Below are 25,531 nucleotides of genomic sequence, written 5' to 3' on the forward strand. Positions count from 1 at the left end.
CTGTTCTCTTTCTTTGGCTGTTCCCTTTCTTTGGCTGTTCCCTTTCTTTGGCTGTTCCCTTTGGCTGTTCCCTTTGGCTGTTCCCTTTGGCTGTTCCCTTTGGCTGTTCCCTTTGGCTGTTCCCTTTGGCTGTTCCCTTTGGCTGTTCCCTTTGGCTGTTCCCTTTGGCTGTTCCCTTTGGCTGTTCCCTTTGGCTGTTGTTTTTAGCTGTTCTCTTTCTTTGGCTGTTCCCTTTGGCTGTTCTGATCATGCCTGCAGTCCCAAGGCAGGATTCTAACCTTGCACACACTCCAGGAAATATTGGGGCACGGTGTGGGATGTTCTCTTGCTGTTTCCTAGAGCAATTCCTGGAGCTTTTCAGCCATGTGTCCTTACAGCCATAAGCAACTTGCACTCTGAAAATTCATTTCCATGCAGTGCTTCTGCCCTCAGCAGCTGTGTGACTCCGGGGGTGGTGGCTTCACCCTGCAGTGGCTCTGTCCCACTGACTCCCTGGGGATGCTCTGGGCTGGGCTCTTTCCTGCTGCTGCAGAAGATGGAGCTCTTGCTCCAGCACAGCAGAGGGAGAATTCGGCAGCAGGGGCAGGAGGGAGCCTCAGAACCCTCTGGGATTTGGAGCTGCTTGTGCTGAAATCTGGTTTGCATGTTAGCAGTGTCAACTTGAGTAATGTTGTGGGGTCCCCAAGAGCTTGGAGAGTGTTGGGTCACTTCAGTGCTGGGGGAGAGGCAGCTCTGGCGTTTTGTGGGGGCAGAATTCATACAGATCCAGGGTTTGGGACTTTTTTTTCAGGGATTTTTAGCTGAATAGAATAGAAGGTTTCCTTATTTTCACACTTCTCCTTGGATTTATGCTGTGGCCCACCACAGGATGGCTGACACCTGCATGCCTACAAGCTGTTCCTCTCCCCTCCTGCTAGTTATTGCAGTGCTGAGCCAACACAAGTCATAATGAAGTTACAGAGATCTTTTTGCTGTCCATTAGCAGAGGGGTGTTTAAGTGCTTCGCTCTCCAGCCATTCCAGCTTTGCAAATCCAGGGTCCTCGTGTAAATCTTGGCCTGGATATAAGCCATGAGCTTCTCTGGGAGGAAGGTGGCTGGCTTGGAGATCATTTTGAAAATGAATTTTCCTTCTGGTGTGTCTCTGGCTGTAAGTTCTGACATTAGTCCTTGCTGCTTTCTTCCAAACAGATTTATTCTCTCTGCTGTGCAAAGCCATGGTGGATTTTTTTAATGTGCATGAAGGAACAGTTTTGTATTGCAGGTGGTAACAGGCAGAGTTCAAAATGAAAAATATTTGGAGAGAGCTGTGCTCAGAAAGGGCAATACTCAGAATGTAACTGGTGCTGAGGCTCACCCTTGTGCTGGTAGCTCCAGCTGCCTTGCAAGTGGTCAGCTGGTTAACTGGTTAAATGGTTAACTGGTTAACTGACCTGGCTTTGCCGTGAATTCACACGGGGATGCAAAATGATCTCTTCATTTCAGGGAGGGTTGGGGCTCCACCATTCAATCCCAGCTCCTTTTCTGCAGTGGAGCAGGAGACAGATCATTTCTGCATGTCCCTTGGTGCCAGGGATCCCACGTGGCAGCCCTGGTAGGGGTGTCAGGGAAGGGAAGGGCCTCTCACCTCTCAGGGCTGCACCCAGGGCAGGGGCTGCAGCAGCCAGACTGGTTTTGGAGTCTCTTCCTGCCCAACCCATTCTGGTGATTGAAGGTGGGCACAGGCCCCTGTTCTACATGCCAGACCCTCTCCTGGAGTATTTAACATCCCACTGGCCAAATTCTCTCTTCCAGGCCTTGTGGGGATCCCCTGTGCCTGCTCCCCAAGCCATAAAGCTGAGAAAGCTTTCCCCCTCTGGCAGTGCCTGAAGGACTGAGCTTGTGTGGGCAGGGCACTGGGGATTGTCCTGTGTCCCTCTGGACAGGGCACTGGGGATTGTCCCCTCTGGACAGGGCACTGGGCACTTTCCTGTGTCCCTCTGGACAGGGCACTGGGGATTGTCCCCTCTGGACTGGGCACTGGGGATTGTCCTGTGTCCTCTCTGGACAGGGCACTGGGGATTGTCCTGTGTCCCCTCTGGATTGGGCACTGGGGATTGTCCTGTGTCCCCTCTGGACAGGGCACTGGGCACTGTCCTATGTCACTCTGGACAGGGCACTGGGCACTGGGGATTGTCCTGTGTCCCTCTGGACAGGGCACTGGGGATTGTCCCCTCTGGACAGGGCACTGGGGATTGTCCTGTGTCCCTCTGGACAGGGCACTGGGGATTGTCCCCTCTGGACAGGGCACTGGGGATTGTCCGGTGTCCGTCTGGATAGGACACTGGGCGTTGTCCCCTTCTGTGGCTCCCCTCTGCCTGCTCAGGGTGTTTCTTGGCTGTGGTTTGAGCTCTGGCATGCTGTGAGCGTGGTGGCTGTGCTGTGCCAGCTTTCTGCCTGTTCTGGTGCAATGCCCCTCAGTCTGCAGCTGCAGCACAGCTGGTTGCCCTGCCCCTGTCTGCAGCACAGCTGTTTGCTCTGTCCCTCAGTCTACAACACAGCTGTTTGCCCTGCCCCTCAGTCTGCAGCTGCAGCACAGCTGTTTGTGCTTTCCCTCAGTTTGCAGCTGCAGCACAGCTGTTTGCTCTGTCCCTCATTCTGCAGCACAGCTGTTTGCCCTGTCTCTGCAGCTGCAGCACAGCTGTTTGTGCTTTCCCTCAGCCTGCAGCTGCAGCACAGCTGTTTGCTCTGTCTCTGCAGCTGCAGCACAGCTGTTTGCTCTGTCCCTCATTCTGCAGCACAGCTGTTTGCCCTGCCCCTGTCTGCAGCTGCAGCACAGCTGCTTGCCCTGCCCCTGTCTGCAGCTGTTTGCACTGCCCCTCAGCACTTTAATGACTGCAGCCACAGGCTTTTGTGTGTGTGCAGGGTTCCTTAGAGCACTGCTGATTTCCTTTTGCCCTCTGAAGCATGAAGCAGGGTCTCTGCTATGACCTGTGGTGCCAGCCAGCTTCACAGAACAGCTCTTTAGAAACTCCAGAAAACCATGGCCAAAACCAGGAGCCTAGAGGAGATACCAGCTGGCCTTGCTGTGATAGTGAAGTGAGAGGTGATGGAAATGAGTCAAACCCTGTGCTGCTGCCTTAGTCAAGGCTCTCACTGAAGCCAGTGGGAGTTCAGCTTTTAGGGAGAAATGCAGGAGTGCATTTATTTTTCTTTTCTGTTGTACAAATGTTACTTGATTACAGGGAACAATGTATTTCTTGGAATAAGATGCTTTAATATTAACATCATTCTCCATTACTTTATAGATGCTGCCCTGTGTAACACGAGAAAGTTTAGTTCCCCTTGAATTGAGGGTGAACTGGTAGCATCCCATTTTGGATGCTCTTGGGAAGCTCTCAGCTCAGTGTTACAGAGAACTAGCACAGTAGCTGGAGTTGTCCTGTACAATTCATCACATTCCCAGACCTCCACAGCTTCATCTGCACTGAGTGGGACGGGGTCCTAAGCAGCTTCTCATGCTCATAAAGGAAGCCATTCTCTGCTCTTTGTTTCTTTTTGCCTGTGGAAATTATGGTATTTTATTGATTTTTTCCTGCTGTTTTTCCATGACATACATCATGTTTCATCAGAGAAGTACACTACAGTTTCCTGACACTTTGTTTAGATGCTTGAAATTTCCTCTACAGGTTGAAGTAGGTGTTGCCTACTTGTTAGCTGACAACTGTTGAAGTTGCAAACAAGAGTTGAGTTTTGGTAAACCAAAAAGAAAAGAAAACCAAACAAATAATGTCCTGTATGTCCTGCTTAATTGATTTTATGGGTGGATTTTTCTTAAGCATCTGCTTCAGCGATGTGAATGTAATGTTCTGTAGGAGCATCATTGGCTGACTCAGTGTGAGGATGCAATAACACTAAAGATCCTCTTTTTGCACTCAGGGCCTGACTCCAGCCCACAGTGAGGTCTGGGTCAGGTCAAACTGACACCTCAGGGTTGTCACCAATCACTTAGGGTCCCAAAGTGTCCCAGGGCTGAACCTGTATCTAGCAAGTGTTGAAGTTTACATTAATGTATGTACTTTTGGAACACGTGCCATAAACCCAAGCTAAATGTCCATGTTTGCACTAAGGGTGTTCTTGTGATGAGACTTTTTCAGCATCTTTAACAATAACGTATCTATTGAACTTTTGGGAAAGGAAAAAGAATGTTGAAGACTCCTAATTTAATTTTGTGTTTCTCTGTCTAGTTTTGCTTTTGTAGAACATAGGTAGGTACAGGTGGTTTGAACTTTTGAGCAGATGTGTGCAGAGAGCACCTGAGTGTGTGGAAGCAGGGTTCACAGTGTGCATGCAGTAGTGGATTTGCTCTGCCCCAGCCAAAGGAGGTTTTTGTACCATGGACTAAAGGGGGACCTTTATGATCTGGCTTTTATTTGTGAACCAGTCCTTAGGCACAGCCCCAAGTTCAGTTAGAACATCCTGGGTTTGTTTTGTGAGTGTTTTTGTGTGGAGGAATTGTGGAACTGTGGAGCTGTGCTTGCCTGGGGGTTCCCCAGCCCACAGTGGCCATTTCTCCACTCTGGGGCTCCAGTTTTGGGGTGACCCTTGTGCTGGGCCCAGCTGAGTCTGGACTGGGCAAAACCAAGAGCCAGCAGATCCTTCAGCCACTGAAGGTTCTTCTCATCTACTTCCAAATCAGTCACAGTGCACTAATTGGCTGGGAAAGCAGGAGTGTCTGAAGTTCTGTTGGGGCTGTTTGTAGTGGTAACAATTCTTGTGGTAACAATGCACATTTTGAGGTACAACTGTAAATATTTGTCTGAAACATAGCACACATTGCATATTAAATGATTTTAATCTTTTTTGTCTTCCATAGTTTTAAATCTAAGCTTTTATTAATTTATGGGGTTGATAAGTTCTGCAAATCTGAATGTACAGTCTGAGGTTTTTAACATTTGAAACTTTGCACACATGGTCTGTTCCCCTGAGTATGCTGTTGAACTAGGCTCTTCATGTATATGTATAAATTACAGTAGAGAATTTTCTGACTGCAAGTTTAAATGAACTATATTGTATATGTACCTGTAAAAATGTGTTAAATCTATATTTAAAGATTAAAAACTTGTTAAATAAATCCACCTGAGAATATGCAATTCTGTTCAAAGACGTATCTGCTGGAATTATAGACCAAGAAAAGTGCTCACAGCGTTGATTTTATTTCAGTTTCTTGGAACAACTGAAAACCTCCTTACATGCATTTTGATTTTAAGGTAAGCAGTGGCAGATGATCCAGTTAGTTTCTTGCTGGCTGCAATGGCAGTGAAAGTGGGAGAGGAACCAAAGTCTGAACGAGCAGCTGCTGCCACCCTGCCCTGGTGTGGGTGTCCCCTGCCCCTTGTGTCCATCCCAGCACAGCCCAGGGTGTCCCCAGCCCCCTGTGTCCATCCCAGCAGGGTCAGGCTGTCCCCAGCCCCCCTGTGTCCATCCCAGCAGGGTCAGGCTGTCCCCAGCCCCCTGTGTCCATCCCAGCACAGCCCAGGGTGTCCCCAGCCCCCTGTGTCCATCCCAGCAGGGTCAGGCTGTCCCCAGATCCCCTCCATCCATCCCAGCAGGGTCAGGCTGTCCCCAGCCCCCTGTGTCCATCCCAGCAGGGTCAGGCTGTCCCCAGATCCCCTCCATCCATCCCAGCAGGGTCAGGGTGTCCCCAGCCCCCTGTGTCCATCCCAGCAGGGTCAGGCTGTCCCCAGCCCCACCTCCCTTTCCTTCCAGCTCTGGGCAGCACTGCCAGGAGCTGCCTGGGCTGAGGAGCATGGCTGCTCCCTGTGACTGAGCCCAGCCTGTTCCATGTGGAAATGTCTGTTTGGGAGTAGTGTGGGAGCCCTGCTGGGTGTGTTCCCCTCTCCTGTGGGCTCCTGGGATGCTGCTGTGGGCAGTGCATTCAGAGATGCAGCCATGGGTCATTAAAAGGCCTTTTATTTCCTTATTACCACATTTTCATTGCATTCTCTCAACTCCTGCCTTCCAAGGGCAGAAGTTACTTCATTTATAAATGTTTATTGAAATGCAAGGATCTCTGAGAAGCACGGCGCTCGCTGTGGTCCCTGTGAGCTGCCCAGTCCATCCCAGCACACACAGCAGCCGGGCTAGGCCAGCCTGGTGGTTTGCTTTATCCACTTGACGTACTTGGACACCCTGGTGTAGACGCCGTACTTGCCCGGCCGGGCGCACTCCTCTCCCCAGCTGGTGATGCCCGTGAGGAACCAGGTGCCCTCGATCTCGTTGGTGTGGGGCCCCCCGCTGTCCCCCTCGCAGGTGTCCCTGCCCCCGGAGGCAAAGCCGGCGCAGAACATGTTCTGCAGGATGGTGGTGGAGGTGCTCTTGAGGCAGGTGGGCCTGTCCACGAAGGGCACCTTGAGCACCTGCAGGGTGGTGGCCTTGCGGCCGCCGAAGAGCTGCCGGCCCCAGCCGCTGACCGTGCCCACGCCCTGCTTCAGCAGCGCGTTGGTGAACTCGCGGCTGCCCAGGCAGATGGGGGTCACGTAGCTGTTGAGGGTGAGCGGCTGCTCCAGCTCCAGCAGCGCGATGTCGTTGTGGTACTCGTTGACGGAGGCGTCGTAGGTGGGGTGGGGCAGCAGCCTGACCACCCTGCGCCGCTGCTCCGTGTGGTCGTCGCTCGTGACATCGTGCTCACCTGCACAGAGCAGCTGCTGTGACCCTGTCCCCTGGGGCTCATCCTCAGCAGAGCCCTCTCCAGTCACCCCAGCAGGACCCCATGGCTGGGCCAAACCTGACAGCTTCAGCTTTGCTACTCCAAAAGGGCGGTAAGTATCCTGATCTGGTGTTTTAACACTGTTCTGTGACAGTTTGGGTCTGTCAGGGGGTGTGGAGGGCTGTCTGTATTTGGGATCAAGAACTTCATGCTGCTCTTTCCTTCCCAGAGCAGTGGGGCTGGGGCTGGATCCTCCCTGGTGGCACCTGAGCCCTGCTGGGGCCACCCCGGATTGCTCTGGGACTGCTCCTTGCCCAGGTACAGCAGAGTCCCTCCTGCAGCTTCAGCCGGGGCCTCGGGGCCTGCAGCAGCTCGTGTCCCATCCCTGGGGTCACAGTGTCCCATCCCCGGGTCACAGTGTCCTACCCTGGGTCAGTGTCCCATCCTCAGGGTCACAGTGTCCATCCCTGGGGTCACAGTGTCCCATCTCCGGGTCACAGTGTCCCATCCCTGCAGTCACAGTGTCCCACCCCTGGGGTCACAGTGTCCCACCCCTGGGGTCAGTGTCCCTTCCCTGGGGTCACAGTGTCCATCCCTGGTCCATCCCTGTGGTCACAGTGTCCCATCCCTGGGGTCAGTGTCCCATCCCTGTGGTCACAGTGTCCCATCCCTGGGGTCAGTGTCCCACCCCTGGGGTCACAGTGTCCCACCCCTGGGGTCACAGTGTCCCATCCCTGGGTCACAGTGTCCCATCCCTGGGGTCACAGTGTCCCACCCCTGCAGTCACAGTGTCCTACCCTGGGGTCACAGTGTCCCACCCCAGGGTCACAGTGTCCCACCCTGCAGTCACAGTGTCCCACCCCTGGGGTCACAGTGTCCCATCCCCGGGTCACAGTGTCCCATCCCTGGGGTCACAGTGTCCCATCCCCGGGTCACAGTGTCCATCCCTGGGGTCACAGTGTCCCATCCCTGGGTCACAGTGTCCATCCCTGGGGTCACGGTGTCCCGCCCCTGGGGTCAGTGTCCCATCCCTGCAGTCACAGTGTCCCATCCCCGGGGTCACAGTGTCCATCCCTGGGGTCAGTGTCCCACCCTGGGGTCACAGTGTCCCATCCCTGGGGTCACAGTGTCCCATCCCTGGGGTCACAGTGTCCCATCCCTGGGGTCACAGTGTCCCATCCCTGGGGTCAGTGTCCCACCCCCGGGTCACAGTGTCCATCCCAGGGTCACAGTGTCCCACCCCTGCAGTCACAGTGTCCCATCCCCACGGTCACATTGTCCCACCCCCGGGTCACAGTGTCCCATCCCCACGGTCACAGTGTCCCTCCCGCCAGCCCCGTGCGTGTCCCTGTCCCTGCCCAGGTGCTCACCTGCCACAACGGTCAGGTTGTCGGTGTAGCCCGGCTTCAGGCAGTGCGCTGCTGTCACCACCCACTTCTCGTTGATGATGGATCCGCCGCAGAAGCCCAAGCCCTCGCCGCTCACCAGCAGAACCTGCGGGAGCAGGGGGAGGTCACTCTGGGGTTTGTGTAAGCCTGGCCCAGTGCAAGGTGGGTTGGAACAAGGGGATCTTTGAGGTCCCTTCCAGCCCAAACTGCTGGGTGAATCTGTGATCTGCTGACACTGATGCAGCCAAAAATGAGTTGCATTGCTCTCATGAAACTCCCTTCCCTCAGCCTTCAGCTGACTTTTGGACCATTCATGGGCTATAGGGCAATCTGTTGGTGAAGCTCAACCCTTTGTGCCCCAGGTAAAGCTGCTGTGACTCTGACTTCTGCCTTTCCTTGCCAGAGAGCCCCATGCAGGCAAGTTTTGTTGCTGTGGCACAAAGCCGTGCATGGAAAGAAACAGCTGCGCTCCTGTTAGGCTTGAGACTAGCACCAGTCTAACCTGAGACAGGCTTTGGGTATTAAAAGTGAGATGGTTCTGTACTCAGAAGTGACTGCAGGTTACAGAGGGGTTGCAGGAAGAGCTGTACCTGCCAGGGCACCCCTCCTTTCACGCTGTCTTCCCCGCCGACCACGCGTGTGCCCGTCCTGAGCACAGGTGAGATCCTGGAGCTGCCTGCAGGGCTGGGCTCCGTGCTGTTGGCACCACTGCTGTCCGTGCTGTTGGCACCGCTGCTGTCCGTGCTGTTGGCACCGCTGCTGTCCGTGCTGTTGGCACCACTGCTGTCCGTGCTGTTGGCACCGCTGCTGTCCGTGCTGTTGTCCAGCACCTCGTCAAGGCCATCGTCCAGGTCATCAGCGGTGATGTTCCAGTGCTCAAAGGTGTTCATGGATCGGGTCAGCTTCCTCTCGGCTTCAGGAGCCGTGATCCTCCCGCAGGGAAATGGCACTGGGAGAGGAACAGGCACAGCTGGCACTGGCTGTGTCACACACAGTGACAAAAGCAGGCAGTGAGCAGGGAAATGCTGCCTCACCTCAGCAGTTTGGGGGCAGCCCAGGGCTGTGTGCTGACCACGGGAACCCTGTGTACACATGCCTGTGCCCTTAGAGCCGCAGTGTGAGCCATATGTGAAAGCAGCAAAAGCATGGATTGTTTCTGGGCTTTGGAAATGACATCTGAGCAGCTTCAACAGGGACAAAAACTTGTAGTGAGCACGGTGCCTGATGGGCTGGGGTGGCTGTGCCTGCTCTGGCAGGATGTGTGCTGCACTCCTGGGAATCCTGTACTAGGTAACTGTGCCTGGTCTGGCAGGATGTGTGCTGTACACCTGTGCAGGTAACTGTGCCTGCTCTGGCAGGATGTGTGCTGTACACCTGTGCAGGTAACTGTGCCTGCTCTGGCAGGATGTGTGCTGTATATCTGTGCAGGTAACTGTGCCTGCTCTGGCAGGATGTGTGCTGTACACCTGTGCAGGTAACTGTGCCTGCTCTGGCAGGATGTGTGCTGTACACCTGTGCAGGTAACTGTGCCTGCTCTGGCAGGGTGTGTGCTGTACACCTGTGCAGGTAACTGTGCCTGCTCTGGCAGGATGTGTGCTACATGTGCAGGTAACTGTGCCTGCTCTGGCAGGGTGTGTGCTGTACACCTGTGCAGGTAACTGTGCCTGCTCTGGCAGGATGTGTGCTACATGTGCAGGTAACTGTGCCTGCTCTGGCAGGATGTGTGCTACATGTGCAGGTAACTGTGCCTGCTCTGGCAGGGTGTGTGCTGTACACCTGTGCAGGTAACTGTGCCTGCTCTGGCAGGATGTGTGCTACATGTGCAGGTAACTGTGCCTGCTCTGGCAGGATGTGTGCTACATGTGCAGGTAACTGTGCCTGCTCTGGCAGGGTGTGTGCTGTACACCTGTGCAGGTAACTGTGCCTGCTCTGGCAGGGTGTGTGCTGTATATCTGTGCTGGGTAACTGTGCCTGCTCTGGCAGGGTGTGTGCTGTACACCTGTGCAGGTAACTGTGCCTGCTCTGGCAGGATGTGTGCTGTACACCTGTGCAGGTAACTGTGCCTGCTCTGGCAGGATGTGTGCTGTACACTTGTGCAGGTAACTGTGCCTGCTCTGGCAGGATGTGTGCTGTATACCTGTGCAGGTAACTGTGCCTGCTCTGGCAGGGTGTGTGCTGTATACCTGTGCAGGTAACTGTGCCTGCTCTGGCAGGATGTGTGCTGTACACCTGTGCAGGTAACTGTGCCTGCTCTGGCAGGATGTGTGCTGTACACCTGTGCAGGTAACTGTGCCTGCTCTGGCAGGATGTGTGCTGTACACCTGTGCAGGTAACTGTGCCTGCTCTGGCAGGATGTGTGCTGTATACCTGTGCAGGTAACTGTGCCTGCTCTGGCAGGGTGTGTGCTGTATATCTGTGCTGTGTAACTGTGCCTGCTCTGGCAGGATGTGTGCTGTATACCTGTGCAGGTAACTGTGCCTGCTCTGGCAGGATGTGTGCTGTACACCTGTGCAGGGTAACTGTGCCTGCTCTGGCAGGATGTGTGCTGTATATCTGTGCTGTGTAACTGTGCCTGCTCTGGCAGGATGTGTGCTGTACACCTGTGCTGTGTAACTGTGCCTGCTCTGGCAGGGTGTGTGCTGTACACCTGTGCAGGTAACTGTGCCTGCTCTGGCAGGATGTGTGCTGTATATCTGTGCAGGTAACTGTGCCTGCTCTGGCAGGGTGTGTGCTGTATACCTGTGCAGGTAACTGTGCAGGATGTGTGCTGTACACCTGTGCTGTGTAACTGTGCCTGCTCTGGCAGGATGTGTGCTGTATATCTGTGCAGGTAACTGTGCCTGCTCTGGCAGGATGTGTGCTGTACACCTGTGCAGGTAACTGTGCCTGCTCTGGCAGGATGTGTGCTGTATACCTGTGCAGGTAACTGTGCCTGCTCTGGCAGGATGTGTGCTGTATATCTGTGCTGGGTAACTGTGCCTGCTCTGGCAGGGTGTGTGCTGTACACCTGTGCAGGTAACTGTGCCTGCTCTGGCAGGGTGTGTGCTGTACACCTGTGCAGGTAACTGTGCCTGCTCTGGCAGGATGTGTGCTGTATACCTGTGCAGGTAACTGTGCCTGCTCTGGCAGGATGTGTGCTGTATATCTGTGCTGGGTAACTGTGCCTGCTCTGGCAGGGTGTGTGCTGTACACCTGTGCAGGTAACTGTGCCTGCTCTGGCAGGGTGTGTGCTGTACACCTGTGCAGGTAACTGTGCCTGCTCTGGCAGGGTGTGTGCTGTATACCTGTGCTGTGTAACTGTGCCTGCTCTGGCAGGATGTGTGCTGCATTCCTGGGAATCCTGAGCTGGTTTGCCAGCACTTGGCTGCAGTGACTGCAGAACAATGAGCAGCAGCTGGGACAGGGCAGGAAATAACAGCTGCCAATTGTACACATAATCCTGCTTGGCACCAAGGTGAGGAAAACATTAATAAACTCTTCCTAGAGTTCTGTGCTCTCTCTGTTAACGAAGAGCTCATCTGTAGGTTCGCTTCAGACGAGCTCTTCCCATTCCTCTCCCACGCAGTGCGTGCTGAATTCCTGCTGGTGGTGGCAGTCAAAATAGTAAATAGCACCAGGCATTGTCTTTCATCTGAAAAGCTTTCAGAAGCACTGAGCAAACAAACATTAGTGTAAAATCAGATGTGAGTGTGGCCCATGAGACTTCATGCTTTATTTTTAAACAGTTCACTTTAGGAACAGGGCTCAGCTGAGTGTTGAGTGATGGAAAGTGGTACCTGCAAGCTTAGCCTAGGAAATGAAGGTTTCAGAGCCAACAAAGCTAAGCTCTTACAGGAAGGGCAATCACCCAACCTGAAAGATGATCTTCTTGCTAACTGTAAACCTTTCTGCTCCAGTGAAAGTGATACAGCCTGTTGGGCAACACAGGCCTGAGCTCTTGATGAATCCTGTGTTACCAGGATTCCCAACCTAAGGGACTTTCCTAAAGTGAGAGCTGACAGCACTCAGGAGGTCAGTGCTCCCTGCTGCAGCTGGCAGAGCTCCCTGGGCAGGTACCTGCATGCCAGCCTGGCTGTGCAAACCTGCTGCAGGAGCTGTTAGAAGTGTGATAGCATCCAATGTTAAACTGACTTTAGAGGACAGAATATTTATCTGCTCAATCTCTTCTCTGCCAGGTGTGCTTCTGAGATGTCCATGCCCCATTAATTTGCTGTGCTGCAGTGGGTTGGGTCTGTGTTGGTGTAGTTATAGGTATTGCAATGGTCTAGGAGCAGGGTAAAGCTGGGGAGCAGCAATTCTTCAGCCCCTGGTGAAGCTGCAGCCTCAAGCAGTGCATTTTCCTTCCAGCCCACCCAATACAACAGCCAAGCCAGAGCCCAGCTCTCACTGAGGTCCCTGCAGATTCACACTGCTGGGAGGGCACCACCACCACAAAGCTCCCCTTGTACCCACCCAGCTCAGATTATAAAACACTGGGTCATGACCAGCCGTGAAACAGACCCTCAGGAGGATTTGCAGTAAGCAAATCTTTTCTTCTGAGAAGTTCAGAGCATCCTTGGTGTAGAGTCAGGAACTAACTCCTAATTTGTACTGGAAGAACACAGGAGTGAGCCCTGGCTGGGTGCTGGGGTAGCTCAACATCACCTTTCTGCCTTCAGAAATTTTCTGATCCAGATTTACACCTGTAGGATGGCTGGAGCCTGTCTGAGCAGCCATCTGAAACCAGCATTTGCCTTTGAACAATTGCTGGACGAGTACCCTCCCTCCCCACTCACCCAGGCTAAACAAGGGGTGTTTCCATTGAACCCTCCAGCCAGACCCCACATCTGCCCTGGGGAAAGTGCAGGGCTCTTCGTTTGCTAAGGAGGAAAACAAGCAGCAGGGTTTCCAACAGGATATTGCATCTATGAAATCTGTGTAACTAAATCCAGGACACGGCCTTGAAAACTTTAACGCAAATCTCTCAGAACAGTTTAAAAGCCAACCTGTGGGTTCGCAGGACTTCCCGTCTTGGTGCAGTTTGTAGCCAGGAGCACAGGAGCACACAACCTTCTGTGGGGGCTGATGGCTGCAGAAGTGCTTGCAGCCTCCGTTTTTAATGGCACAGGTGAAGTCTGAAAGAAATCAAAATGAAACTGTGAGAGCTCTTTGGAAACACAGCTGGCCAGAGATTTGTTGTCTTGGGTGTTTGGGTCAGTAACTCCTTGTGGATGATCCAGGCTGTGGAAAGCAGGTGATTGTCGGCAAGGAGATGGGGAAGAAGGGCAATCCCACCCCAATGAAGGAGCAGGGGGCACCTCTCTGAGCAGGCAGGTCGGGTTTGTGGAGCCCACAGAGCCCTGGCACAGCCTCCTGCCTCCGGCAGCTGCGCGTGGGCTGGAATGTGGCAGCCTGACCTAAAGGGCTCCTGCAAATATTTGGTGACAAGGCACGTGATTTCCCCACTTTTGTGCTTTTGGCAGGGGGAGAGAACACCCTGTGTCAGCCTGGAGCACGGGCAGGGCTCTGTGCTGGGATTATTGCTGGGCTCCATCAGTGTCCCAGGCTCTGTGCTGGGATTATTGCTGGGCTCTGGGCCCCATCAGTGCCCCAGGAGCTGTGCTGGATTCTTGCTGGGCTCTATCAGTGTCCCAGGCTCTGTGCTGGATTCTTGCTGGGCTCCATCAGTGTCCCAGGCTCTGTGCTGGATTATTGCTGGGCTCCATCAGTGTCCCAGGCTCTGTGCTGGATCCTTGCTGGGCTCTGGGCTCCATCAGTGTCCCAGGCTCTGTGCTGGATCCTTGCTGGGCTCTGGGCTCCATCAGTGTCCCAGGCTCTGTGCTGGATCCTTGCTGGGCTCTATCAGTGTCCCAGGCTCTGTGCTGGATTCTTGCTGGGCTCTATCAGTGTCCCAGGCTCTGTGCTGGATTATTGCTGGGCTCTGGGCTCCATCAGTGTCCCAGGCTCTGTGCTGGATCCTTGCTGGGCTCTATCAGTGTCCCAGGCTCTGTGCTGGGTTCGTGCTGGGCTCTATCAGTGTCCCAGGCTCTGTGCTGGATTCTTGCTGGGCTCTATCAGTGTCCCAGGCTCTGTGCTGGGATTATTGCTGGGCTCTATCAGTGTCCCAGGCTCTGTGCTGGATCCTTGCTGGGCTCTATCAGTGTCCCAGGCTCTGTGCTGGATCCTTGCTGGGCTCTATCAGTGTCCCAGGCTCTGTGCTGGATCCTTGCTGGGCTCTATCAGTGTCCCAGGCTCTGTGCTGGGTTCGTGCTGGGCTCCATCAGTGTCCCAGGCTCTGTGCTGGATTCTTGCTGGGCTCCATCAGTGTCCCAGGCTCTGTGCTGGATTCTTGCTGGGCTCTATCAGTGTCCCAGGCTCTGTGCTGGATTATTGCTGGGCTCTATCAGTGTCCCAGGCTCTGTGCTGGGTTCTTTGCTGGGCTCTATCAGTGTCCCATGCTCTGTGCTGGGATTATTGCTGGATTTTTGCTGGGCTCTGGGCTCTATCAGTGTCCCAGGCTCTGTGCTGGATTCTTGCTGGGCTCCATCAGTGTCCCAGGAGCTGTTCCAGCAGGGTGGCTGATGGGACGAGGACCAGCCTGAGGCACAGTGAGAGCCCCTGACCTGCCCCTGGCCCTTCCCTGCTCTGTGCTGGGAGCACCTTGGAGGTGGGGAACCACCAACCTGCAATTCTCAGCGAGTTTTCAAATAACTTCACAGCAGATTAACTCCACTCCTACTTCCTCAAGGGCACCTCCCTTCCTGTAGCCATTTTAATGCCATCATTTACTATTTTTACAGAGCTCTTCTTCACGCCTCACTTCCAGCTCTATTTTTGCTCCTCACTTCCCCAAGAAATCTGCAATGAGACTATTTAAATTTGATGCAACTTTGAAATGCTCTTTTTAACGTACACTCCTCTCTTGCCAGAGCAGAAATACAACTAGAAAGAGAATCTTTTATTAGTGCAGTGAGTCTAGCACATTATGCGGGTTGCACAGCCCCTGATTATATTATAAGAGCTGAATATCCCTCTTGCTTAAATTATCAGCTGTTTGGTTTTCATAAACTCCTCAACCCATCAGGAAAATATTTGCCTTTTATTTGCCTCCAGAATCAAGGTTGCTGCTGATAATTATAATTATGAATTAAGCAGAGTGCCATTGAGAGGGAGTCAGGATAATCCTGCCCTGCCCAGCACCTGCTGCTCAGCCTGGCAGGGAAGGGAAAGGGGAGTGGGACAAGGGGGGTTCCATGGGCGTCTGGGAAGCTCTGCTGTCAGCAGGTGAGCAGGCTGAGAGTCCCAGAAAGGCTCGTGCTGGGACACAGAGGAAGGGCTCTGTGCCACACCTGCCCTGGCAGCCACAGCTGGGCAGCAGAGCTGGACCTGAGTGTGCAGGGAGCCCTCCCTGGGAGCTGGGGCTCAGCAGAGATCCCAGTGGGATGGAGCAGAGATCCCCAGGAGCAGAGATCCCCAGGAGCAGAGATCCCCAGTGGGATGGAGCAGAGATCTCCAGGAGCAGAGATCCCAGTGGGGAGGAGCAGAGATCTCAGTGGGGAGCAGCAGAGATCTCAGTGGGATGGAGCAGAGATCTCAGTGGGATGGAGCAGAGATCCCCAGGAGCAGAGATCCCAGTGGGATGGAGCAGAGATCCCCAGGAGCAGAGATCCCCAGTGGGATGGAGCAGAGATCCCAGTGGGATGGAGCAGAGATCCCCAGGAGCAGAGATCCCCAGTGTGATGAAGCAGAGATCCCCAGGAGCAGAGATCCCAGTGGGATGGAGCAGAGATCCCAGTGGGGAGGAGCAGAGATCCCAGTGGGATGGAGCAGAGATCCCCAGGAGCAGAGATCCCAGTGGGATGGAGCAGAGATCCCCAGGAGCAGAGATCCCCAGTGGGATGGAGCAGAGATCCCCAGGAGCAGAGATCCCAGTGGGATGGAGCAGAGATCTCAGTGGGATGGAGCAGAGATCCCAGTGGGATGGAGCAGAGATCCCCAGGAGCAGAGATCCCCAGTGGGGAGGAGCAGAGATCCCCAGGAGCAGAGATCCCCAGAGGGATGGAGCAGAGATCCCCAGGAGCAGAGATCCCCAGTGGGGAGGAGCAGAGATCCCCAGGAGCAGAGATCCCCAGTGGGGAGGAGCAGAGATCCCCAGGAGCAGAGATCCCCAGTGGGATGGAGCAGAGATCCCAGTGGGGAGGAGCAGAGATCCCCAGGAGCAGAGATCCCCAGTGGGATGGAGCAGAGATCCCAGTGGGGAGGAGCAGAGATCCCCAGGAGCAGAGATCCCAGTGGGATGGAGCAGAGATCCCCAGGAGCAGAGATCCCAGTGGGATGGAGCAGAGATCCCAGTGGGATGGAGCAGAGATCCCCAGTGGGGAGCAGCACAGATCCCAGTGGGGAGGAGCAGAGATCCCCAGGAGCAGAGATCCCCAGGAGCAGAGATCTCCAGTGGGATGGAGCAGAGATCCCAGTGGGATGGAGCAGAGATCCCCAGGAGCAGAGATCCCAGTGGGATGGAGCAGAGATCCCCAGGAGCAGAGATCCCAGTGGGATGGAGCAGAGATCCCCAGTGGGATGGAGCAGAGATCCCCAGTGGGATGGAGCAGAGATCCCCAGTGGGATGGAGCAGAGATCTCCAGGAGCAGAGATCCCAGTGGGATGGAGCAGAGATCCCCAGGAGCAGAGATCCCAGTGGGATGGAGCAGAGATCTCCAGGAGCAGAGATCCCAGTGGGATGGAGCAGAGATCCCCAGGAGCAGAGATCCCAGTGGGATGGAGCAGAGATCTCCAGGAGCAGAGATCCCAGTGGGATGGAGCAGAGATCCCCAGGAGCAGAGATCCCAGTGGGATGGAGCAGAGATCCCCAGTGGGATGGAGCAGAGATCCCAGTGGGATGGAGCAGAGATCCCAGTGGGATGGAGCAGAGATCCCCAGGAGCAGAGATCCCAGTGGGATGGAGCAGAGATCCCCAGTGGGGAGCAGCACAGATCCCAGTGGGGAGGAGCAGAGATCCCCAGGAGCAGAGATCCCCAGGAGCAGAGATCTCCAGTGGGATGGAGCAGAGATCCCAGTGGGATGGAGCAGAGATCCCCAGGAGCAGAGATCCCAGTGGGATGGAGCAGAGATCCCCAGGAGCAGAGATCCCAGTGGGATGGAGCAGAGATCCCCAGTGGGATGGAGCAGAGATCCCCAGTGGGATGGAGCAGAGATCCCAGTGGGATGGAGCAGAGATCTCCAGGAGCAGAGATCCCAGTGGATGGAGCAGAGATCCCCAGGAGCAGAGATCCCAGTGGGATGGAGCAGAGATCTCCAGGAGCAGAGATCCCAGTGGGATGGAGCAGAGATCCCCAGGAGCAGAGATCCCAGTGGGATGGAGCAGAGATCCCCAGTGGGATGGAGCAGAGATCCCCAGTGGGATGGAGCAGAGATCCCAGTGGGATGGAGCAGAGATCTCCAGGAGCAGAGATCCCAGTGGGATGGAGCAGAGATCCCAGTGGGATGGAGCAGAGATCCCCAGTGGTGAGCAGCAGAGATCCCCAGCGCTCCCCCAGGCACAGCCCTGCCAGCCCCAGTGCCACCAGCCCAGCTGGCACTCTGCAGTGCCTTACAGCACAGCCAGCTGTGACCCTGAGGGCTCTCCAGCCCTGGTACCTACCAATCTCACAGTTCTTGCCCTCGTACCCTGCTGGGCACCAGCACACGTAGGAGTTGATCTCATCCTTGCACTTGGCTCCGTTCTGGCACGGGTTGGGGTTGCACTGATCCCCATCTGGGAGAGAAGACAGCAGAGTTAGAGCAGAGGCTCCTCCAGGGCTCAGGCTCCTCCAGGGCCGTGCCCAGGGCTGGAGCCTGGCTCTGAACAGCCAGCACAGCCTGCTTTGGGGGCAGAATAAACCAGGTACTGGCAGCCCCGTGAGCAGGCAGTGCCAGCTCTGGGTGCCAGCAGCAGCAGCTGTGGCCCTGTCCCCTGGGGGCTCATCCTGCTCCCTCAGCAGATCCCTCTCCAGTCACCCCAGCAGGACCCCATGGCTGGCCCAAACCTGACAGCTTCAGCTTTGCTACTCCAAGAGGGCTGTAACTATCCTGATCTGGGTTGCTTTAGCATTAATGCTGTTCTGTGACAGTTTGGGTCTGTCCAGGGGTGTGCAGACCTGTCTGTATTTGGGATCAAGAACCTTCATGTTGCTCTTTCCTTCCCAGCCCTGCACTACCATTACCTGGTCTAGAGTTTTCCTTTTATTTTCACATCTGCTTCCAGCTGAGAACCTGAGGCTTTGATGCAAACGCTGACTATTGCAAAATGGATGATGTAAAACTTTGGGGAAGTAAATCAGTGATGCTAAACGATGGGGGATGCCCTTTGCAATGCTTGTGCCAGGGCATGGAGAGAGAGCAAGGCAGAGTTTGTGTCCTGCAAAGTGCCAGGTCAGCAGTGGGGTGCAAAATGCAGACAGGAACGAGATGGTTTGGGCTTGTCTGGGTCCTGAGGTTTGCAGGCAGGGCAGGGTTGAGCTGCTCTTGGTGCCTGGTGAGGGCAGCTGGGCTGGGAGCTGGGACCAACAGCTGGAACCCTGAACAGCAAAGCAGGCACCTCGATGGCAGAGGAATAGATTTTTCTGATGGGCAGTAGATGGATTCCTTATTTCTGATGGGCAATAGATTGCCTTCCTCATTTCTGATGGGCTAATTTGTTACAGTGGCAGGGAAACCAATGCAGCACTGAGTTTCATCAGTTGTTTTTTCAGAGGACAGTCCTACAATGCAAATGTAATGTTTTTATTTTACAGCCTGGACTGAGTAATCTGAATTATTTAAGGCTTTTTAGTGAGATGTTCTGGGCACTTTGCCAATCTACAAAACAGTTCATTTATTGAAATGTCCTTAAAATTAGTTTCAGATGGTGTAGTGGGCATTGCAATCTTTTTGTTAAGGGACCAAGGAGTGGCTGGGGATGGAGGCTGGAGAGGAGAAGCAGATGTGGAAAGAAACCAGTGCAGGAAGGGTGAGAATTGCAAACAGCTGTTTGCTATGGCTGTGTTGAGTCTCCACTTTAACTTGGCATTTCCAGGGATTCCCGCTGTGCCTTCACAAGGCTGTGCCTTATCTGGAGATCTCTGCCTGAGAACAGAGCATTTGCTGTTTGCTGCAGGGCTGTTCATTATTGCTGTGCTCTTTTACCCTGTGCCACAGCTGAGACTGAAGCCCAGAGCGTGACCTGGGCTCAGTGACACCCAGTGGTCTGCCTGAACTGGTTTTGTTCTGTGAGGTTTCTGAAATTTGTTCAGGAAAACCCTGCTTGAGCAAAGAAAACGCTGACTTTTTTTTTTTTTTTTTTTTTGGCTTGCCATTGCTATACCCCAATGGGACAGAGCCAGGCTGTGGGTGCTGCAGGGTTTGGGGTGCAAGGCTGTGACTGGCTCTGTCATTACAGCAACATCAGCTCTTTATGCACTGAGCAGGAACATTGAGCATTAGAACATGAAGAAAGCAGCTCTTACCAACGTACGTTTTCCAAAACCGCATCTGCAAAAGGAAAAAAGAAAAAGTTTCCTCTGTTTTCTGATTTCTGGGTGTTGTCTGGCTGAAGTAGTACCTGGATGGCTCCAAAGCTGGAGGAAAAGCCTTGCAGGGAAACCAGCACCTCCATAACCCCAGTGGGGGCTGACAAGGCTTTTAAAAGTTCCCCAGCCCAGCTGGTGGAGCACAAATGAGAATCCCCAGCAGATGCTGCCCTGGGCCCTGGAAGTTTTCCCCTCGCTGCTCTCTGTCCCTGTCCCTGGAAGTTTCCCCTTGCTGCTCCCTGTCCCTGTCCCTGGAAGTTTCCCCTTGCTGCTCTCTCTCCCTGGAAGTTTCCCCTTGCTGCTCTCTGTCCCTGGAAGTTTCCCCTTGCTGCTCTCTCTCCCTGGAAGTTTCCCCTTGCTGCTCTCTCTCCCTGGAAGTTTCCCCTTGCTGCTCTCTGTCCCTGGAAGTTTCCCCTTGCTGCTCTCTGTCCCTGGAAGGTTCCCTTGCTGCTCTCTGTCCCTGGAAGGTTCCCCTTGCTGCTCCCTGTCCCTGTCCCTGGAAGTTTCCCCTTGCTGCTCTCTCTCCCTGGAAGTTTCCCCTTGCTGCTCTCTGTCCCTGGAAGGTTCCCCTTGCTGCTCTCTGTCCCTGTCCCTGGAAGTTTTCCCTTGCTGCTCTCTGTCCCTGGAAGTTTTCCCTTGCTGCTCTCTGTCCCTGGAAGGTTCCCCTTGCTGTTCTCTGTCCCTGGAAGGTTCCCCTTGCTGCTCTCTGTCCCTGGAAGGTTCCCCTTGCTGCTCTCTGTCCCTGTCCCTGGAAAGTTCCCCTTGCTGCTCTCTGTCCCTGGAAGGTTCCCCTTGCTGCTCTCTGTCCCAGCTGCAGGTGTGGAGCAGGGAGCCAGGTCAGGGCAGGCACTGTGCAGCAGCAGCAGCAGCAGTAGCAGCAGCAGTAGCAGCAGCAGCAGCAGCAGCAGCAGCAGCAGTAGCAGCAGCAGTAGCAGCAGCAGCAGCAGCAGCAGCAGCAGCAGCAGCAGCAGTAGCAGTAGCAGCAGCAGCAGCAGCAGCAGCAGCAGTAGCAGCAGCAGTAGCAGCAGCAGCAGCAGCAGCAGCAGTAGCAGTAGCAGCAGCAGCAGCAGCAGCAGCACTCACCGTCTGCTCCTCGTTCTCGAACACCTCTCGAGCCTCCTCGTAGCTGCATTTCTCCTCGATGCACTCCCTCTCCAGGTTGCCAGGGATCACCTCCTCCAGCCTGTTGGAGTTGGCTCGCCTTTGCCTCTGCAGCACGGAGCTGGCCTCTCTGTCCCCAATGAACACTGGAACAGGAGCAGGCTGGGCTCTCAGGGCTCTGCTCTCCCACTGAACAGCCCCTTCCCACCTGTGCCCCATGGGCAGAGACATCCCAGCGCTCTGACATGAGCCTGCCTTAGTGCCCAGCTTGTTTTGGTGTGATCCCACATCTGCAGAGCAGAGTGGCAATACCCAGTAAGCAGGAAAGATGGCAAGAGGGTGATGGGAGTGCTGAAGTTGGATGCTTAAAATACCCCAAAGCAGATGGTGTGAGAATCTCCCATCACAGACTGGAATAAGCTGTTTGAGAGGAAAACAAAAGGCTTTTTCTTGCTGTTGGTGAGGTCTTCTTTGGACACACAGATTGTCCTGCCTGTGTTGATGTGAGAGGATATTTGCCTCTGCAAGCAGCAGGAACCAGGAGCCATTTCCTCCTCTCCCTGCTCCCTGTCCTTGCCCACAGCCCTGGTCCCTGGTCACTTGTTTGTTCTCCAGGACAAAGTGGTGGCACACACAGAGGTGTGACTGTCACCCCACCAGCAGTGCTGCCCCTCTTCCCCTCCTGGGTGTGCCTGCTAAAATGGCTGAATCCAGCTATGGAAGCTTAAAGATGCAAAAAACCTAAGAAAAAATCCCTTCTTAAAACTAATCCCTGTGACACACGCTGTATAAAACCAGCATAAAAGCTATTATTTCATTCCCAGGAAAGAGCCAGAGCCTTAAAGAGGAGCTATAAATGCAGCAGTGCCTTGAGCTGTTGTCTCTTCCAGGAGTGCACAAGCTGTCGCAGTACCAAGTGACAAACTGTGCCTCTGCCATGCCTGTAACACCCTGCTCCCAAAAGTGAGGCTTTGCTGGCTTCCAAAGGAACTCACCTGTGTTCTCATCCCCAAGACAAGCTCCCAGAAGACATATGGAGAGGATGAGGGGGGTATTTGCCATCTTCTCCCCCTGCCCACACCTCTGGCTCCCAGCTTGCTCAGGCAGCAGGGCTCAGCCCGTGGTTCCAAAGGGCAACTGCTTGTTTGCTGACTCTGGGTGACCCTTGCGTTTCAGGTCCCAGATGCTGCAGTGCCCAGCAGTGCAGGAAATGCCCTGGTGGGATCCTGGTGTGTCCCTGCTGTGTCCCTGCTGTGTCCCTGCTGTGTCCCTGGTGTGTCCCTGGTGTGTCCCTGCTGTGTTCCTGGTGTGTCCCTGCTGTGCTCCTGGTGTGTCCCTGGTGTGTCCCTGGTGTGTCCCTGGCTCTGGGGGTGTCCCTGCTGTGTCCCTGCTGTGTCCCTGGTGTGCTCCTGGTGTGCTCCTGGTGTGTCCCTGGTGTGTCCCTGGTGTGTCCCTGCTGTGTTCCTGGTGTGTCCCTGCTGTGCTCCTGGTGTGTCCCTGGTGTGCCCCTGCTGTATCCCTGCTGTGCTCCTGCTGTGTCCCTGCTGTGTCCCTGCTGTGTCCCTGGTGTGCTCCTGGTGTGTCCCTGCTGTGTCCCTGCTGTGTCCCTGCTGTGTCCCTGCTGTGTCCCTGCTGTGTCTCTGGTGTGCTCCTGGTGTGTCCCTGCTGTGCTCCTGCTGTGTCCCTGGTGTGTCCCTGGTGTGTCCCAGGTGTGTCCCTGCTGTGTCCCTGCTGTGTCCCTGCTGTGCTCCTGGTGTGTCCCTGTGTGTCCCTGCTGTGTCCCTGGCTCTGGGGTGCTCTCAGGCTGTCCCTGCTGTGTCCCTGGCTCTGGCCAGGCTGGCAGGATCCTGCTGGAGCTGCTGGTGTCTCCAGTGCAGCACCATCCCCTGCTCTGAGCCTGCAGTGCTTGTGTGTTGTTAAAGCTTGTGCTCGAGTTTTGAACCATCAATTCTGTGTGCTCAGCCCAGAAAAGCAGGGCCTTTCCTTCGTGGGACAAGTGGCCCAGACATGTGTGGCTGATGGTGTTTGGAGTTTGGGAGCAGCACAGACCCAGCCCTGCAGGGAGCACGAGGTGCTGGATGTGTTACAGGTGGAAAAAATCCTTTATCTTCCTTCTCTGGAGCAAACAAAAGGTCCTGGAGCCCATCATCCATCTTGTTTCTTCTTGCTCCGCTTGAAATGATCTTTATTCATCCCTGACAGGAGCTTTTGTTATCAAATTTCTGTGGTTGATGAATGAGTTGGGATGAGGTAATGTGCTGTTGATGTAAATTGAGTGCAAAGTGAGGAAGGTAATGATTGTCTCTCGTTTTCTGAGCATAAGGAAATGCAAATGTGAGAAAATAAATTGAGCTAAAATGCTGAAACAATACATCTCCTATCAATAAAGAGCAGTGCAGAGAATGGCCTGCCATAACAAAGGATAATTAGAATCTCATTACTGTAAATATTTTACTTTAGAACATAGGTCAGTCAAATTATTTCAGGTTTATGGTTTATATTTCACGTGTAATAGTTTTTGCAACATTATTGCCAATTAATCTTCACAGAGAATGCCAACATCATTACAATAAGCATGGCTATTAATACAAATAATTTCTATTGTTTGCTGCTATTGCTGTCAGCTTCTGGGGCACTAATTTGAAAGCAAAGTGCTTCTTTTTATTTATTTTGCAAACAAATCCTCAGAATTGTGATCCCCAGCATGGAGATGAAAGCTTTGCTGTTCAGGGGGGTGACACTGACCAGGTCTGGATGAGTTTTGATTTAGTGTTCAATGTTCTCAAAAGAAATATTCCCAAATATTTCCTTTTTTGTGGGAACAGAAATATCCCCAAATATTCTGTTTTTTGTGGGAACAGAAATATCCCCAAGTATTCCCTTTTTTGTGGGAGCAGGAGCATCCCAGCCGTGCTGCTGAGCCCAGGGCAGAGGGGCTGCAGGGCAGCCTCACCTGGAGCTCTTCAAGGGAAATGAAGCTTGTGAGAAGAACCAGAGATCTGTTTCCATTTTAATCTGATAGATTATTTAAAATATATGCTCTGGCTGCACTGATCAATAATGTTAAACAGCTTGATGGCTTGAGGATCTTGTTAAAGGATTGTTCATAATGTCTCCAAATGCACTCTTTTAAGTGAGCAATCCTCACTCAAAACCTGAAGCAATTTGCCTTTGCCCTCCAGACAGCTGTGGTAAATAATCTTCCTTAACCAAGAGCAAACAAGCTATTTCTGAAAAAACAGAACAAACAACAAAACAGGGGAAGTATTGCTTGATCTTTATTTTTTCTTATTGCTGGTGTGATCCCTCTGGATTTTCTGGCTTTTTCTGCAGCTCTGGCTTTGGGAAATGATGCAAACAGGGAGGGCCAGCCCTGGGTCCGGGCAGTGCTGCCCTGCTGCTGAAATCAGGAACATCTGAGGTGAGAATTCAGCCCTGCTAAAGGCTCCTCCAGCCCTGCTAAAGGCTCCTCCAGCCCCAGGCAGCTGTGCTGGGCCATGGCACCAGCACCTGCCCAGTGCCCTGAGCTTGCAGGGGGATCTGGGGGCTCTGGGGGGCTCTAGGGGCTCTGGTGGCTCTGGGCAGGGGGCTCTGGGGGGCTCTGGGGGCTCTGGGCAGGTGGCTCTAGGGCCTCTGGGGGCTCTGGGCAGTGGGCTCTAGGGGTGGCTGGGGGCTCTGATGGGCTCTGGGGGTGGCTGGGGGCTCTGATGGGCTCTGGGGGCTCTGGGCAGTGGGCTCTGGGCAGTGGGCTCTGGGCAGGGGGCTCTGGGGGCTCTGATGGGCTCTGGGCAGTGGGTCAGCTCTCAGAGCTGCTGCTGGCTGCAGCTCTGGGCTGTGCCAGGGGTTCAGGGTTTGCAAGGTTCTGGCTCAGAGATGTGAAACACATCCAGGGTGAGGTTCTCAGTGCTGGCAGCACTGCTGGCTCTGCCACTCTCAGCCTCTCCTCTCCTTTTCAACCTCAGCATTTCAGTTCTGAGCTGGGCTCTTTTCCTCTGCTTGTGTGCTTCAAGGATTGTGCCAAGGAAAGGCTCCCTTGCTGAATTCCCTCTGGACCCATCCATTGCAGGCAGCACTTAGCTCCATCCCTCCCATTTTATTCTGCTTTTAATTAGATCCTGAACAGGAGCACAGAGCAAACTCTGCTTTCATCTGGGAGGTCCTGTGGCTGTGAAATATTTACAGGAAGTAAATAACTGTCAGAAAGTAAATAAGTGCCTGACTCTACATGAGTGTAAAAGTGCTTTGAAATAGTCTCATTCAAATAAAAGCTCCTCACGTTGAGTGGCAGTGAGAAAACAGCAACACAGGCAAAAAATCCCCAGTGTAGAAGGTAAACACAATTACTAATTCATGCAGCAGCACGTTTCTCAGTAGCAGCTTTAGTATCTTCCTTTGCAGTTTGATTTAAAATAGGCCAGATTAAAAGGGAATCTGGATTTGGTTTGGTCATCATCTTCTCAGAAAGCAGCGTGCTGCTGAGGCCACTCTAAATTTAGAATTCACCATCTCCAGCTGTGGATAAAGCAATGAGAGGAGCTGAGCTGCTGCAGGCTGGGATGGGTCAGGCAGATCAGCAGGCTCAAACAGCCTGAGAGCGGAATGAACACACACTGAAACTGCCTGGGGCAGCTGTGGCACAGGTGACACAGCCCTGTGGTGGCACACAGCCCCTGTGGGGACACACAGCCCCTGTGGTGACACACAGCCCCTGTGGTGACACACAGCCCTGTGGGGACACACAGCCCTGTGGTGACACACAGCACGGGTGGTGACACACAGCCCTGTGGTGACACACAGCCCTGTGGGGACACAC

The 25,531-nt window shown here is 54.0% G+C and overlaps 2 protein-coding genes and 1 long non-coding RNA gene across 4 annotated transcripts in view; 1 reads left to right on the plus strand and 2 right to left on the minus strand.

Annotated features, from left to right (window-relative positions):
- The window catches only part of MCF2 (MCF.2 cell line derived transforming sequence), a 58,344-nt gene extending 53,229 nt beyond the window's left edge, over nucleotides 1–5,115 (plus strand). For both annotated transcript variants that reach the window (XM_033072197.1, XM_033072198.1), the window contains exon 30: nucleotides 3,286–5,115. In XM_033072197.1, coding sequence (XP_032928088.1) covers nucleotides 3,286–3,326 — 41 coding nt within the window. In that variant the 3' untranslated portion in view covers nucleotides 3,327–5,115. The remainder of the gene's footprint in view (nucleotides 1–3,285) is intronic.
- LOC117002785 lies at nucleotides 138–2,635 on the minus strand. The gene is made up of 2 exons (XR_004419392.2): nucleotides 2,144–2,635; nucleotides 138–2,073 (listed from the first exon to the last, which is right to left on the minus strand). It is a non-coding gene; the product is annotated as an uncharacterized LOC117002785 (long non-coding RNA).
- A 1,005-nt stretch (nucleotides 5,116–6,120) lies between the features above and the next one.
- On the minus strand, nucleotides 6,121–21,780 carry F9 (coagulation factor IX). The gene is made up of 9 exons (XM_033072201.1): nucleotides 21,714–21,780; nucleotides 20,701–20,864; nucleotides 19,555–19,579; nucleotides 17,712–17,825; nucleotides 13,060–13,188; nucleotides 8,856–9,023; nucleotides 8,665–8,750; nucleotides 8,057–8,180; nucleotides 6,121–6,668 (listed from the first exon to the last, which is right to left on the minus strand). The coding sequence occupies exons 1-9, from the start codon at nucleotides 21,778–21,780 to the stop codon at nucleotides 6,121–6,123; spliced, it is 1,425 nt and encodes a 474-aa protein (XP_032928092.1).
- Between the last annotated feature and the right edge of the window lie 3,751 nt (nucleotides 21,781–25,531).

The sequence above is a fragment of the Catharus ustulatus genome, chromosome 14, assembly GCF_009819885.2.
Source record: "Catharus ustulatus isolate bCatUst1 chromosome 14, bCatUst1.pri.v2, whole genome shotgun sequence".
NCBI lineage: Eukaryota > Metazoa > Chordata > Aves > Passeriformes > Turdidae > Catharus > Catharus ustulatus.